The sequence below is a fragment of the Dryas octopetala genome, chromosome 2, assembly GCF_963921425.1.
Source record: "Dryas octopetala chromosome 2, drDryOcto1.1, whole genome shotgun sequence".
In the NCBI taxonomy this organism is placed as follows: Eukaryota; Viridiplantae; Streptophyta; class Magnoliopsida; order Rosales; family Rosaceae; genus Dryas; species Dryas octopetala.
The window spans coordinates 3,588,783-3,605,982 of NC_141367.1; the positions used below are offsets into that span (position 1 = coordinate 3,588,783).

The 17,200-nt window shown below is 39.2% G+C and overlaps 2 protein-coding genes across 2 annotated transcripts; both read right to left on the reverse strand.

The window, feature by feature from the left end:
* Positions 1 to 11,246: 11,246 nt before the first annotated feature.
* Positions 11,247 to 12,673, reverse strand: LOC147292552 (uncharacterized). The gene is made up of 2 exons (XM_086234260.1): positions 11,593 to 12,673; positions 11,247 to 11,284 (listed from the first exon to the last, which is right to left on the reverse strand). Exons 1-2 carry the CDS (start codon positions 12,671 to 12,673, stop codon positions 11,247 to 11,249), a joined length of 1,119 nt encoding a protein of 372 aa, XP_086090386.1.
* An 850-nt stretch (positions 12,674 to 13,523) lies between these two features.
* LOC147292553 (F-box/kelch-repeat protein At3g06240-like) lies at positions 13,524 to 14,654 on the reverse strand. Its single transcript, XM_086230879.1, has one exon. It carries the CDS (start codon positions 14,652 to 14,654, stop codon positions 13,524 to 13,526), a length of 1,131 nt encoding a protein of 376 aa, XP_086087005.1.
* Positions 14,655 to 17,200: the final 2,546 nt, after the last annotated feature.

Sequence of the window (17,200 nt, forward strand, 5' to 3'; positions counted from 1 at the left end):
CGAAATTTCGAGGATTTCGGCGAAATTAGCGAAATTTTGACGAAATCATTGAAATTTTGATGAGATTTCATTAGGTTTTTGATAAAATTTCCATACTGAAAATTTCGCCAAAATTTTCAAAATTTAACTCCTTGGGTTCTATTGATTCCTTTTTAAAAGTAACAAATATTTTGTTTCTTTATCTCTGCTTGTTTGTTTCTAATGACAATTATTACAGGTCAAGGAATGAAAGAGTAAATTTTGTTATTTTCATCGTGATATATCCGTCGAGATTTATCCACCGATATTTAAATAGGCTAACTGATATTTTTTTACTATTGGTATATATTGACAAAATATCGATATATATCAGTAGAATATCGGTATATGTCGACAAAATATCGATAATATCGGTAACATATCAATATATATCCGCAGAATTGTATAAAAAATTTCAAAATTTGGGAAGCAAAAGAGGAATAAGATGAAATCAAACCAAATTCAGCCTTAATTAGATCAAAACTCATCCACTAATCCAAATTAATCAACAATAAACCAACAAAAAAACAAAATCTAACTCAACTTTCTTTATATCGATATCTACCGAAATTGATATATCCGTAAATTTGAGTACCGATATTTAAGAAATTTCTAATATTTGTATCCTTGGTTATTTTATAAGTAAGCTTGAGTAGAGTAGAGAAAGTTAGAGCGTAAAAATTGGAAGTATAAAGAGGACGATACTACCAATTACTAGTTTGTAGTCTAATAATAATATTTCTCTTGACAATATTAGAGATGTCTCAAGTTTGATTTTCCTCTCTCCAGACGAAAAAATTATTATGTATAACACCACGTGACATATTGATATGATGTTATTGATTTGCTCAAATTATAACCCATATACAACTTTTAAGAGTATTGTTTAAAGTGTAAAGTTTTTAGATATTAATAATTTGACTAGAGAGGTAATACCATATCAGTATGCATGGTACGTCGTGTTACAATCACACAATAATTTCTTAGTTCGATCCATAACTCCACTCAATTAAATTCTGATTGACTTAGTACTTGTCTATTTATCCCTAATTAATCCAGTTTCTGAGAACATGACAAGGCTGAACTCGTAACAAGACCCAGATTCTTTTTATATAGATAATCAACATTCCTCGTGTCTCTCTGCAGTCTGCCCCATGAATCAAGGCAGGCAGCAACGACATGTTGGCCGGATCGTAACGTTAGTAGAGTAAGGAACTCCCCATACTCATAGGAACCAATCGGCATGTTGACCTACTCATCCGCGTGTATGCTCTTAACATCCCCAGACGACAATCATGTCAGCGCAAGTCAAGGAACAAGATCTGCAAAGTTGTCATTAATCCAAAAATAAGCTAGAGAGTAAGATTAGACATGTAGAATAATTAAAAACTTAAAAAAATATAATTGGTATCAATGAATTGTATTTTATTTGAGGAAGATTTAAATGTGAGATTTCTTCTAATAAAATACCAAAAAAAAAAAAAAAAAATTGATGTCCCTAGCTCACCACTTTAAATGAGTTTATGCTTTATATAGAGCTTCGTGGAAAGTTAGTCCCAATAACTTTCACGTAGTCTCAAATTTATTATAGTCATATTTGCAATACTGAAAAGTAAAAGGAAAAGGGAAAAATAAGAAAAGCTAAAGGAAGAGAAGTGGGATCGGGAGAAATGGAGAAAATGTGGAAATGATATCAAACATATATGCATCTTTATCAATTTAACTATAGAAATTCAATATCCAAAAAGGGCTCGCAGATCACTAATTGCCCTATTTCACCTTGGCTGAGGTTTAGGAGGGAATCTAATATATCAAATTTGGCATAATCACTAATTGAATTGTTTGTTACATGGAATAGTTAGTATGAATCTCTAACAACCCTAAATCCCATATTATCAAGAATTTAAACTTGTACTTGAATTTTTTTGCTTTCTATTTAAATTAGTTTGCCTTTAATTTTAGTGTTACTTGCCATCAATCAACCAACCAACAACCAAATACTACTCATTTGTGTATATCGTAATGCTTAGCTGTGGCTTTGTATAGTATATAGTAGCTTGTTGTTAGTTTTATATTATAAAATCAATCTAGCTTATGATTGAAGTCTCAATCTAATCTCTTGGGTACGACAACCCCTTACTTCCCAATTCATACTAAAACTTGACAGCCTTGCACTTGACGTAGGATAATCAACATCTCGTTTTCTTTATTATCAAAGTTTATTGTCTCTTTTCACGGCTAAGTTTATAGCCAATATTATCAACAAATATTGGCTAGATCTGGATCTTATTTCATTTCTTCCAGCCAATGAACTGTTATGTTCAACGCATTTGTTAGTAATACCAACGTACAAAACACACATCACTCTTAGCATTTGAAGTCCTGGAATGCCCAGGCATAGAAAAGAACCGAACACGAACGTCTGACTTCCTTTATTTTATTTCTAGTTTTATCATTTCGAAAACTTTGCAATCGTTCCAAGTACGATCCATACTTGGTGGCACCCCCTTTTGCCTAGATAAAGTGATGATATGGACCCAATCTTAGCCCAAACCATGAGCGAAGCAATTTTTTCCATAACAGACGGTATTGGTAGTTCTTGGAAATGCTCGCATTCGACGTAAAAGGCACATATCAAAATAGAATCCTTACTGCACGGAACAATCCAATGAAGAAATTGATTCAGATAAATCCCATATCGTGGTGATAAATGCACACATCCTCTATAGTATGGGTGATAAATATGCAAATTTCTCTATGATTTGATGAAATCACCCTCTAATTTAAAAGAAAAATAGACGAAATTGATGGTAGGTGTGACATTGCTATACGAAGCAAAGTATGTATGACAATTAGTAAATTTTTGTTTTTTTGGGTGATAAATGCACATAGCCCATATAGTCTGGGTAGTAATTAAATGTGCAAATTTCTGTTAGATAAAAGGCTTATTATTTGGTTTGATCCTATAAGTATTTTGAATTTTCACATCATCCTCGATATTTGTTTTGTCTCACGTTACTGTGAGATCCCGTATTTTTCAAAGTTTTATTTTAAATATTTTGAGAATTTATTTTGATCATTTTAAGAATTTATTTGAAAATTAAAAAGGTTTTGGATTTATTTTAAATTTTGTTTTAAATTGGGATTTACCCAAAGTTGACTTTTAAAAATAGTAGACTTTTGATTTTGACTTTGGGCACGTTGGATAGGTCTCGCGTCCACGAGTTCGTAGACACGAAGCACGCATAAATCAGAGTTACGGTTTGAGAGATACGGGCATTTGAAGGGAGGGGCAATTTCGTAATTTTGCGTGAGTGGGTTTTAAATACCCAAAAATCTAAAATCAGATTTCTCTCTCTCTCTCTCTCTCTCTCTCTCTCTCTCTCTCTCTCTCTCTCTCTCTCTCTCTCTCTCTCTCTAGCCCGTTCAGCACCGTTGTTCTGTCACCGGCGCATGGGCGCGCGTTCGGCAGCGGATGGAGGCAGACGAAAGCTCCCCGAGCTCGCCGTTCCTCCCTCTTCCTCCCCTAGTGTCGGCGCAGCCCACAAATTCCTCAGAACCCGAGAACCCAGATTTCGCCGTTTGGAGCTCCGCCGTTGACTCGCCGTTTCCGGCGTCTTCGCGGCCCAGCTTCGGGCCAGGAAGCTTCCTCTCGTCAAGCCGAGCATGGTGGTGTGCTCCAATCGTCCACCCGACGCCCCTCAAAGACGAATTGATGCTGTGTAGGCTAGCGGCTTCCACCGCCGATTTCGGCCATCTCCGGCGACTTTTGGCCGTCGGTCCAGTTGTCAAAACGATTCTCTAGGTACGAGTAATCTTTTTGTGAAATTGGTGAAGTTTGATTTTAGGGTTTAAACCCATTTCGGGTTCCCTTTGATTTCGATTTTGGGTGGTTTTTAGACAATTCTCACCCCTAATAATCTATAATTGTTATTTGGAATTGAAAATTTTAGAAAATTATTGATTTTAGATTGTGCCGCCGCTGCCACCGTCGGCTCCGCCACTTGTGGCGGCGAGTTGGGTAGTTTTTCTTGTTAATCAGCCTCCCCAAGACTCCTAGAGGCCAATCCCAGGGTCTATATACGCGTTGGTGAGTGTATTGAATTGTTACCGTCCATTTCGGCTGTTGAACGGCCAAGTGGTGAACCTTGGATATTGAATTGTTGGTTGTCTGGTCTTAACAGGTATACGGGCTCGGGAAATCTCATTCCCGATACCGTTATGCTGCCGGATTTGATATCCGAGCAATGGTGCCGTGAAGGGCATTTCGGTCATTTAACGTGGTTGCATTGTGAGTGAAATTAGATAGTTTGATTGCTTGCCTTGTTAGTTTGTATGCATCGGTTTGACTAGGACTTGATAAAGTCTAGGCTTAAATCATTGAGAAATTATGATTATTTGATGCTTGATGATGAAATTGTTATGCGATTGAGTAAATATTGGTGTTTGAGATTATTTTGGAATGATATAAATTGTTGGTGATGCATAACGGATACATGTGATTAAATTGAGAAATTGATTTTCTATATCATTTTGCACAGCTTAAATCGATAATGAGTTTGGGTTGCAGATGATTGATTTAAGAGATTAGAATATTATGTCAATATTATTTGATAGTCTAAGCATAATGGATGGTGTCCTTCCTATTAAAAAAAGAAATTTTGAAAAGCATTCTGAAAAAAATTGATTTGAAAAGAAGTAATGCACTTGATAATTGAAATGGAATGATGTGGAATTTTGAAAGAAATGTGTTTATGTGAAAGGAAATTGGAAGTTGATAATAAAATGGTAAACTGGATGCCCAGGTTAGAAAAGTAAGTAGAGACTGTATCTCCCTTGGGTGAAAGACCCTAAACTCGATCAGGATCCGCTAGTGCGGGGTGTACTCAGTGGCCTTAATCCGAGGCGGTTAGTCATGACTATCGATGAAAGCTCGTAAATACGATTGGTGTACTCGGTGGCCTTAATCCGAGGCGGTGAGTCGTGACCGTCGATGAAAGCTCGTAAATACGACACTGGGTCAAATAACCAGGGCAATGGTAAAATGAGAAGAAAATGAACTGGCAAAAAGAGAAAGGAATAAATTAGCATGAGTAATTTGATTCGTGTTAATTATCTTGAGTCTTAAAAAGGGAAATCATAAGTTGTGAGTTGTATATTTGTTTTGCAGATAATTCTTGAAATTTATGATTTGATTTATATTGGGCATTTGAGATTTGATTGAGAAACAAATTAACATGAATGAATTGTTTCATGTTAGCTATCTGAAGTTTAATTGAGAAAAGGTGATTTGTGAGTACACTTTTGGTTCTTGAGATGAATTATGAATTTCATGAGTAAATTTTAGTTAGTATTATGGACTTTTGAACGTTTATTTTCAAAAGAAATTGGGGAAATTAAAGGAAATACTATTTAATTGTTTATTTTGAAGAAACGTGAGTTATTTCTTATTTAATTATTTGAGGAGTTTTAATTCAGTTGAAGAGCATGTTTTATGTTTACAGACCAAATGAAATATGTCTCTTGGATGTGTGTGGTTGATTTTGATTGTTAAAGAATCGGCTTGAGTTGTCGAAATGGATCCATATTGTTGCTTGAATACTGGAAAGTGAGAAATGTGGTTATATGCCCAATGGAAAATGTATTAAGTTTCTTTATATTTTGGGTTGCACTCATATGAGCTTCACAACTTACCAGGTTTGTTGTGTAATCCGATGCACCATTTCACGGTGCAGGAGTTGATTTGCAGTTGAATCGAATTGAGGATTTGGCGAGGAACGGACAAGGCAGTGGGACCCCAATTGAAGAATAAATATTAATTGTTTTTATTTTGGCTCATTAAATTTGTATTTTTTTAAATATTAGCTTCCGCAGGTAAAATATATTTTTAATAAATTATAGTTTTAAATTTTAATAGGCTTACGTATTTTAGGGAATTTGAGAATACAATGCCAGACAGTCAGGCGTTGTACTCTTGAAATCCTTAAAGTACGTGCCGCACGTGCCCGAGGTTCGAGGCATGACAGTTACCCCCCTGAAGTTATGCTTCGTGTCTCACTTAATTTGGCCTATTCTATCAAGCCAGTTAATATCCCCTGTTAGAAGTTCTGATGTGGCATCCACATATGCATAAAAATTAATTAAATACTATTTAAAAACATTGATATTTTAGAAATTAAAATAAAATTCAATAAAAAGAAAAGAAAACACTCAAACCTTTCTCCACCATCACAACCCACCCACCCACCACCCTTACCACCATCTACACCGGCTAACCCACCACCATCGCCAGCCAGTAGCCCCATATTCCCCCTCCCTTCTCTTGTTTTTTTTTTCTCTCTCTCTCTCTCTCTCTCTCTCTCTCTCTCTGTCTCTCTCTCTTTGGATTCGGAACATGGCTTTCCGAGATGGATCATCTCTCTCTCTCTCTCTCTCTCTCTTCCTTTCTACATTTTCTTCTTCAGAGATCTCAAAGTGAACAACCAAGTTTGCAAAACCCATTTGCAGGAGAGAAAGAAAAGGTTTATTCCTCACTCAATATTTCTTTTAGGGTTTAATGAAAAGTGGCATTTGGAGAATCAGTAGTGAGAGAATCGAGCTCCGATTTTTGCCCCTCCAAACCTTGTTTCAGATCTGAAGAGAGAGAAAAACAAGAGAGGGGAGGGGAAGAGGGGGCCGCCAACTGACGATAGTGGTGGGGCTAGCCAGTGCAAATGCTGGTGAGAGGGAGGGGAGGGTGGTGGGTGGGTGGATTGCCGATGGTGAAAAGAGGTTTGAGTGTTTTGTTTTGTAATTTTTTTTAATTTTGAATTTTATTTTAATTTTTTAAAATATTTAGAAGGGATACTTCCATTTAGGTCATTTAATTTTACAATTTACTAACTAAAGCCTTATGATTTTTAAAATTCTAACTAAAGTCCAATAATATTGTAGCCATTCTATGTTACATAATATTGGTCCATTAGTTTCTATTTTTTTTTTCACACATACCAAGCGTCGAGCGCTCGTCAGCCATTTTCGAGTATTCGGCAGTGCATTTTTACTTATTCTTCAAGCCTTGATTTGTCGGCTTTATATTAGGTTTTAACTCTGGAGCCCACAATTTCATAGTTAAAACCTAACATGCAGCCTCCACAAACCTCATTCTATATCCTAAGAAGGTATAATGTGAACTCGTACCCTATACCCTCAAAAAATAAAAAATAATGGCATATTTTTTGACAAGACAATGGTTAAAGGACTTTATTAAAAAAAAAAAAGACTTTATTTGGAAAAATAAAAAAATCATAAGGTTTTTTTTCAAATAAGAATGTTAAAATAACTAAACTCTAATTTTTCCTCTAAATAATGTTAAATTAATTTTTACGTAGACGCTACATTAGCACTTCTAACGATAAATATTGACGGACTTAACAGAACTGGATTAAGTGAAATCCATTTAGATAATCCCATAACCTGGTGATAAATGTGGATGAAACCCAAAAGAGTGTTTGCCAATGTCTCCAAATCCCACAGTCCTAACAATTACCTTCTTTTTCACCCTTCGATCAGATCCTGCCTTTGGATCACAAACAAAACTATTTCATAGACACGACTGATAAACCCAAACCCAAAGGCTTGACGCTCAACAATTTCATTCTCGAGTTGAATAGGTACTGATAATCTAAAGACTTACGAGTAATGGGAATGGACAGGTAAATAGGTTATTAGGTTGTCGATTTATATATCTTTCTCTTTTTTGTTTTTACCCTTTTTTAGATTTGTCAAACTTCTTTTTATCTTTATTATTAGATAAAATGACCATCCTTAATTACAAAGAATAGCGGTGGGCCAGCAGCAAGGCCCATCTCCACCCACACAACATGCAATACATAACTGGGCTTCTAGCTAGAATAGAATGGCCCTTCTTCTTCCATTTTATGTACTTCGTATACACTCTCAAAGAACAAGAATGAACCCAAAATCCCAAATGGTTCAATCATAGAGTACCTTCTTCAACCATTCCCAATAATAATGAACCCTAAATACTGCTAGATATCTCTGTAAGAAAATGATATGTGATTGATTTGTTATTTTATTTAAGAGGCAGAGCCACAAACTTATAGGTACATAAACATCCTAATATGGTTCCTATGATCAAGCTAAATTGTTTACAAACAAGGAAAGTAATTATTTACAATATTGACAGAATCAACATTCCATTCTAAGCTCGATTTCCTTCAACACTCCCCCTCAAGTTGGAGTGTATGTTTATGACACCCAACTTGCTAAGTAGTACTTCAAACTGTGTCGAGCTTAATGGCTTAGTGAACAAATCGGCCGGCTGATTTGCAGTTCTAATGTGAGCTGTCTTAATCATCCCTTCTTGAATTTTCTCTCGAACCAGATGACAATCTATCTCTATGTGTTTGGTTCTCTCATGAAACACCGGATTTGATGCTATGTGTAAAGCCGCCTGATTGTCACAAAACAGGGCTACTGGCTGCGTGTGATCAACTCCCAAGTCCTTCAAAATGCTTTTCAACCATGTCACTTCGCAGCAAGTGGTAGCCATTGAACGATACTCGGCCTCCGCACTTGAACGCGAAACCGTTGTTTGTTTCTTAGTCTTCCAAGAGACAGGTGCTTGCCCAAGTAAAATGCAGTACCCCGTGATTGATCTCCTTGTGTCTTTACAACGTGCCCAATCGGCATCACAGAATGCCCGCAATTGGAGTGACCCTGTAGATGGTAGTAGGATACCTTGACCTGGTGTATGCTTAATGTACTTAAGCACTTTATAGGCTGCTTCCAAATGCGGTTGCCGTGGCTTATCCATGAACTGGCTCAGTACATGCACGGCATAAGTCAGGTCCGGCCTAGTTATGGTCAAATATATCAGCCGCCCCACCATTCTTCTGTATGCCGAAGCATCATCTAATAATTTTCCATTGAACTGTGTGAGTGATAAATTCTGCTCCACAGGGAACCGAGAAGGTTTGACACCTAAAAATCCAGCATCTTCCAAAATCTCCAAGGCATACTTGCGTTGTGACAAACTGATTCCATGCCGTGATCTGGCAACTTCGATGCCGAGAAAATACTTCAACTGCCCCAAATCCTTAAGCTTGAATTGGTTGGCCAAGAACATTTTCGTGTTCTCTATATCCTTCAAATTGTTCCCTGCCAATATGACATCATCAACATATACAAGCAGCGCTAGGAAGTTACCTTGACGACGTCGGACGAACAGAGAATAGTCGGATCGTGACTGTTGGAATCCAGCGGCTTTGAGAGCAGTAGACAACTTGATAAACCACTGCCTAGATGCCTGTTTTAAACCGTACAGCGACTTGTGCAATTGACAGACCCGATTCTCCCCCTTTCGTCCGAAACCAGGAGGCAAGGACATGAACACCTCCTCATGAAGATCGCCATGTAAAAACGCATTGTTCACATCCAATTGGTGGAGATGCCAACCACGCAGAGAGGCCACACTAAGAAGGACACGAACGGTCACCAGTTTGGCAACCGGGGCAAAGGTTTCCCGGTAATCAACGCCTTCGACCTGGCTGTAGCCCTTGGCCACTAAGCGGGCTTTAAAGTGCTCGACCGTGCCATCGGCCTTCAATTTCACCTTGTAGACCCATTTACAGCCGATCGGTCGTTTATGAGGTGGCAACGGCACCAAGCTCCAAGTCCCATTAGCTTGGAGGGCATCAATCTCAGACTTCATGGCGGCACGCCATTGTGGAATCTGAACGGCCTGAGAGAAACTCGTGGGTTCTTTAAGAAGTGTAAGTTGAGCAAGATATGTTTTGTGAGGATGAGAAATTTGAGCATAAGACAAGGACTGAGAGATTGGGTGAGCCGTACCTGAACGAGTGACCGAGTGCGTGGATGATGGTGGGACGAGCCGTGAAGGGAGGCGAGTCTCGAGATGGAAATCTTGCAAATGGGCAGGCGGCCTGGTGGCGCGACCGCCGCGGCGCGGAGCTGGGTTGGGAGAGGTGGACGACGGAGATGGTGTGGGCGAAGGAGAGATAAGCGACGGGGATGGTGGAGGCAATGAAGATGATGTAGATGCAGGTGTCGGTGGAGAAGGGGCGACAACAGAGGATGAAGAAGGCAGATCGGTGAGATCTGTATTGGGTGTGAGTATTGAAGTATGGTCATGTGGGCCAGTGAGTGAAGTGGGCCCATTAGGAGGAGAATGCAAATGGGCTATATTGTCCATGTCAAAGTGTAGTAACGGGTCAAGGCTAGGAGAAGAAATTATGGGTAAAGTTTGATGAGGTGGTGACACAGCGGATTGGTGAGGAAGTGAGAAAGGAAACACATTTTCAAAGAAACTCACATCACGAGAAACAAGCACCTTTTGCTGACTGAGATCAAAAACGCGATATCCTTTTTGGCCATAAGGATACCCCAGAAAAATACACCGAGATGCTCGTGGATCAAATTTCGAACGAGTCTGTGCATGAGTAGAAGTGAAACACAGGCAACCAAAAACACGCAAATGTGAGTAACTGGGAGGTTTGTGAAACAACTTTTCATACGGGGTTTTGCCCTTAAGAAGAGGAGTAGGTGTTCGATTTATGAGATATGCGGAAGTGAGAATAGCATCCCCCCAAAAATGATTTGGAAGCCCAGCCTGAATAAGCAAGGCACGAGCCATATTTAACAAGTGTCTATGTTTTCTTTCAACAACCCCATTTTGTTGTGGTGTATTAATACAACTAGTTTGATGTATGATACCTTTATCAGCATAGAAGTTTCCAATGTTGAATTCAGGACCATTGTCACTACGGATGATCTTAATTTTGGAATCAAATTGAGTGGCAACCATATTGATGAAATTAACTAGAAGATTCCTAGCATCAGATTTGTGTTTCATAAGATAAATCCATGTGCATCTAGTGTAATCATCAACAATGGTAAGAAAATATTTGGCACCTGAAATCGAAGCAACTTTATAACCACCCCATATGTCAATATGAATTAAATCAAAACTAGAATGAGATGTAATTGAACTGGAAGGAAAAGGAAGTTTTGTCTGTTTAGCCAAAGGACAAATTGCACACATGTTGGTATCACAAGAAGTATGTTTCAAATTTGGAAAAGAGAATAACGAAAGAACTCTAGTAGATGGGTGTCCAAGACGTTGGTGCCAAAGAGTTGGATTGGATTTTTGCGCCTGATTGCATGTTCCTCTTTTGGCTCGATCGAGATAGTAGAGGCCCTCCCGTTCAATTCCCGTCCCAATCATCATCCCCGAACGTAGGTCCTATATGATACAAAATTGGTTCAGAAAAATGGTTATACAAGATGAATTGGCTAACTTGCTAATTGAAATCAAATTCAATTTGAGATACGGGACACACAAAACATTCTCAAGAATCAAATTGGGAAACAAGGCAACTGTGCCAATGTGGGTCACTGGTGCCACAGACCCATTCGGCAATTCTACTGTGTGATTAGTGACCGGTCTCGAGTGAGAGAGCAGATTGAAATCATAGATCATATGATCCGTGCAGCCACTGTCTAAAATCCAAGTACTCTGTTTGCCATTAGAGTTAAGTGAAAAGGCTTTACCTGAAAGCTCATGGGTTGTGGAATTACCAACGTGATTAGCAGAGGAGGTCCTATTTTGCAGCTCACTCAATATTTGTTTGCACTCTTCAGCGGTAAATGGGAATTTCATCTCTTTCCTCTCTGTTATACACGCTGCTGCTTGGTTCCCTTTGGAGATCACTGCACCAAACTCGCCCTCAGCCGCTGCCTTCTTCTTGCGGCAATACTCGGCTGTGTGACCCTTCCATCCGCAAAATGCACATTTTAGGTGTGCACGGCAATTCTTGGTAGTGTGGTTTGTTTTGTTGCACTTGGTACACTTCAACTCTCCCTTTCCTCCTTCGGATTCACGGCTATAATTCTTTACGGCAAACACGGCTGCATCCGGTTGTGCCTGAGCTTTGCCCGCTGTCACTTCCGATTGCTTCTCATGCCGCAGGACTAGAGAGTACGCCTTGTTCACTGCGGGTAAAGGATCTTGCAGCAATGTGTTGCTACGAACACTTGCATATGAGTCATTGAGACCCATGAGGAACTTCATGGTCTTTTGCGTGTCCAAGTATGCAGCCACTTCCTTGACCGATCCACAAGTGCAGATCGGAAAGGTGCACAGAGCATCACGCTCATCCCATAGTCCCTTCAATTTCGTAAAGTAAGATCCCACGGACATACTTCCCTGCACACAATCATGAATCTCATTCTCAATATTGAACAGTTGAACCACGTTCACATGTGAGAATCTTTCCTGCAATTCCAGCCACATCTGCCTAGCATTCTTGCAATTAATCACGCTGCTGGCGATGTCCTTTGACATCGACCCTAGCAGCCAAGTTTGAACCAAATTATTGCAACGATTCCACTGTTGCCATTCATTTGGATCCTTCCCATTTGGCTCCTTGATCGAACCATCTATGAGTCCGATTTTGTTCTTGACCGTTAAGGCCATGGTCATGGATTGTTTCCATGTGCTGTAATTATCTTCAACCAATGGCTGCGGCACAAGAATAGCACCGGGTTGGTCTGAATGATGAAGGTATAGTTGATGATTGGGATTGTCCCACTTGGTTGCCGAAGCCGTGCCCGATGTTTTGCTTTCTTCCATGGAGGTCGGCTAGGGTTTTATAATGTTTTGTATATTGCCCAGATCAATGCTCTGATACCATGTAAGAAAATGATATGTGATTGATTTGTTATTTTATTCAAGAGGCAGAGCCACAAACTTATAGGTACATAAACATCCTAATATGGTTCCTATGATCAAGCTAAATTGTTTACAAACAAGGAAAGTAATTATTTACAATATTGACAGAATCAACATTCCATTCTAAGCTCGATTTCCTTCAACACTTTCTTTGGATTGTAGAATATCAAGTTTCTTTCATCATGATCAATCAAAACTTCAGCTCTCTCTAGAATACATAAAGGCTCCTCAACCAATGTTTACACCTGGGTTTAAACTCTGAAGTTATATATGTCCATGACTTTTGTCCAAGATGCTTGGCCCCATCTTCCTTTATCACCTATCTAACAAAGGGATCACATTATATGAACAAATACTTTTCCTGGTTTGATTCAACTTAGTGTGTCCTCACTTGTCAAGGAGGGTCCGAATCCTCTGCTGACATTTTTTTTGGTGCTGATGATTTGGAGGAGAAGTATTCAGATTGTACCAATCTTGCTTGGTGCAGTCATATTATCAAAACTTCAGCTCCCTCTAGAAGGACAACTCGAAAACAGATGACACCACACAGGCCAAGTTTAACGAAAGTAACATTAAAAACAGAAAAAAAATAAAAAATAAAAAACAAAAGAAAACCAGAAAATCTTCTGCAATAAAATTTTGATGCTCCAAATACAAATTTGCAGAGGACTTGATCATATAAGATAGAAAGAGTGGAGGAATTAAAGACAAGAAGATGATCCAAATTCATTAGACTGGAGCAATGCTGGTTTCACATGTCTGCACCGCTCCCAATTACTGGTGAAACTAAAGTCTCTACATAAGCAGCTGCTTCAAAGCAATCATCCTCAGTAATATCCTCAAATGTCCGATTCTGGGGATTATATAATACCAGGACCCTTGCATCATAATTCAACAAGACTTCACCATTCTCTAAAATATATACAGGCTTCAAAAAAAGTTCAGTCTCTTCAACATTAAACTCGTCAGCTAAAATCTTAGAAGAAACTTGTAGGACTCTAGTCCAAGATTCTTGGACTCCATATTTTTCCATGATCCATATTGTAAAAGGGGTGTTGTCGATGGGGTCAGTATAAATGAAGAGACGATTTCTAGAAGTCCCAATGCTGACGAATATACAATCTCTGTTGCCACAAGTGGGCAATGGCACCATCTCCTTAAATTTTTCATCTGCCAAGTCAAAAGAAATGATTTGCGAACTCATTGTGCCAAGCTCTGCCCAATGTAGAGCCCCATTAAACAAGCACCCCATACCAAGTGCACTAACATTTTTGGATTCTTCATAAACCCTCCATGAATTTGACTTTAGTGAAAAGACCTCAATCACAGTTTCCTTATTCACTGTACTCCCCCGTATTACCTTGTAATCTTCAGTTTTGGAATCATAACCAAAACCATAAAGCTCGTGGTTATCAGAAGGAGGTTTTGGTAAAACTTTGGTATCTCTGGTAGATGGGTTCCATAAGACAATGCTGTTGTCATCCACTTCTAGACATATCATGCCATTACATGAACCCAAAATTCTCACATACTCGATGGTGACCACGGGGGAAGCAAGTTCTCTTGTCCCAAAAAGACCATCATTGTATTCTACGGAAAGGAGAGGATAAGCTGAGACGAACAGCTTGAAGCTGTTAGTACTGTTGGTGGCCATGATTGCGCGAGACTGGTGCTTTGAAACAAATTGAGGGTTGGAGGTTAGAACAGGCCAAGACTTGCATGCACAGCGAAATCTTACTATAGATTTCACTGGTAGCCTGGAGAGTATATCCGCAATGAGAGCTTTAGTGATGTATGTGCTGCATTTTCTCTTTTTTGATGATGTGTTGATAAACATTGTGTCCAGCCACATTCTGCGGTCTAATTTTGTTGACCCAGCCATCTACAAAAATCACACAGGAAAATAACCAAGAAATGAGCAAAGCAACAAACAGAAACACAACCAAACAACTAAACAACAACAATACATGCACCAATACAGCCAAGATGTATACTTTCTTCAACTCTAGATTTGATTTTCCATAAGAAACCTTAAGAATCTTCAATTAGGGGTCAGAGTTGGCGCTATTAATTTTCATTTTTGGTTACTTTTCCTTAAGTTTCTGTTGTAACATATTGATTGATCTAATTTAATTCTCATTACTTGTTTTCTTCTTCTGTACATTGAGTCTCTTCTAAATTCCTCCACACGAAATCTTCTCACATATTAACAGTTTCCCATAAGAAATTTTAATTAGGGGTGAGAACTTTCCATATGTCAACTTCAATTAGGGGGTGAGAACATAATATTAGAGTTAATTAAGGCTTATGCCTGATAACCAATCTTTTCTGTTTAGTTAGTTAATTGAATTTGTCATTGCTTAGTTGGCATTGCCTCATAGGGTGATGTGTGCACTGCTGTAAGAGCTCATAGGCTCGTGTGTGAGATAACGGCCTTAAGGCTGCAACTATGTCGTTTTGTATAACTGATTTTCTGAAATGGAATATAGTGTGCTGGGGTGTGCATCTTGCATATCAGTGAGCATGACATTTGCGTGTTCTCCTTCTTCCCTCTCTCTCTTAGCTCAAAACTCTCTGTAGCTCTCTGCTCTCTTTAGTCTTTATTCCTAGTTACATTCCAGGCACTATATACAACAAATTCAACATGGTATCAGAGCCCAGGTTGGTTCTGTGACTGGGCGTGTACTGTGTGTGTGAGCTAGAGTGAAACAGAGGAACAAATCCATCTAGATCTAGGCATGGCTGGGTCTGGGAGTGGTGAGCTACGAGCTCCCATTTTCGATGGTACTGAGTATGAGTTCTGGAAGGTGCGCATGGTGACTATCTTCAAGTCACATGGCATCTGGAAGCTAGTAGAAAAAGGGATTACAATCCCAGAAGCAAAGAAGAAGAAGGAGAAGGCTAAGAAGGAAGGAGACTCCAGCATCGATGAGGAAGATGAACTGGAAGCTTACATGGAGGAGCAGAATATGAAAGATGCAAAGGCATTGGGCATCATTCAAGGGGCTGTATCCAAAGAGATTTTCTCTCGAATTATCAACCAAGACACTGCCAAAGGAGCTTGGGATCTTCTACAAACAGAATACCATGGTGATGAACAATCCAGGTCTGTTAAATTGCAAAGTTTGAGAAAAGAATTTGAATACATGAGAATGAGGGAGAGTGAAGCATTGTCTGAGTATTCTACTCGTTTCTTTGATTTAACTAACCAAATGGAAAAATATGGTGAATGCTTGACTCAACAAAGAATGGTGCAGAAGGTCTTAATCAGTGTAACTAAAGTTTATGATCCTATGTGTGTGGTGCTCGAAAGGACTATTGATTTGAATTCTGTGTCTGTAAATGAAGTGTTTGCCTCTCTCAAAAGTTATGAGTTAAGGCTAAGCAGGCATGAGGAAGATGATGAGAAGGTGGAAAGGGCTTTTGCTAGTATGAATGTTGGCTCCAAAGGACAGAACAATCAATCAAAGCCTCACAACCATGATGGGGGAAAAAGAAACTTCAAAAGCTGGAAGGGAAAACCAAAGAAATGGGACAACAAGGTTCAATCCAATTTGAGACCAGGAGGTGACTCTGGGAAGGGAAAATGCAAAGTTTGTGATAAGGCTCACTATGGAGAGTGCTGGTTCAAAGGGAAGGTGAAATGCTACAATTGTGACAGGTTTGGGCATGTAATGAAGGATTGCCATCAACCACACAAGAAGGGACAGATTGCTAACTATGCAAATCAAGTCCATGAACCTGCCACAATGTTCTATGCATGCCACAAAGCCTCAGTGGAGAAAGAGCAAGGTGTTTGGTATCTTGATAGTGGCTGCAGCAATCATATGACTAGCCATGAGTCACTTCTGATCAATATTGACAGAAGTATGAAATGCAAAATAAAGATGGGGACTGGAGACATTGTGGAATCAACTGGGAAGGGAGTCTTGCCTGTGCAAACAAAGGGAGGAACAAGGTATATCACAGAAGTCATGATTGTGCCAGGATTAGATGAAAATCTTCTCAGTATTGGACAAATGGTGGAGCATGGTTACTGGCTGGTATTTGGTGAGTACATGGTGACCATTTATGAAGATAAGAGCATGAAAATTCCTGTGGCAGCAGTTCAAATGAAAGGGAATAGGTGTTTCCCACTTGTTCTCGAGGACATAAGTCCAATGATGGCAAAGAAGGCCACAGTGACTGGTTCAAACTGGAAATGGCATAAGAGACTTGGCCATTTGAATTTCGAGAGCATGCTGCTATTGCAGGACAAAGCAATGGTGATTGGCTTACCAAAACTCACAAAAGGAGAGCATGTCTGTGAAGGATGTGCTTTGAGCAAAAGTCACAGGGAAGCATTTGATAAAGGGAAGACTGCTAGAGCAATTGATTTGCTAGAATTGATCCACACAGATGTCTGTGGACCAATGTCAGAAACCTTGG

Bases quoted from the DNA above. Each gene is read 5' to 3' on its own strand.
- LOC147292553 (XM_086230879.1), bottom strand. From the start codon at position 14,654: ATGGCTGGGTCAACAAAATTAGACCGCAGAATGTGGCTGGACACAATG.
- LOC147292552 (XM_086234260.1), bottom strand. From the start codon at position 12,673: ATGGAAGAAAGCAAAACATCGGGCACGGCTTCGGCAACCAAGTGGGAC. The intron at 11,285-11,592 runs GTAAAGCCTTTT...TGTATCATATAG, and splicing joins CACAACCCATGAGCTTTCAG to GACCTACGTTCGGGGATGAT.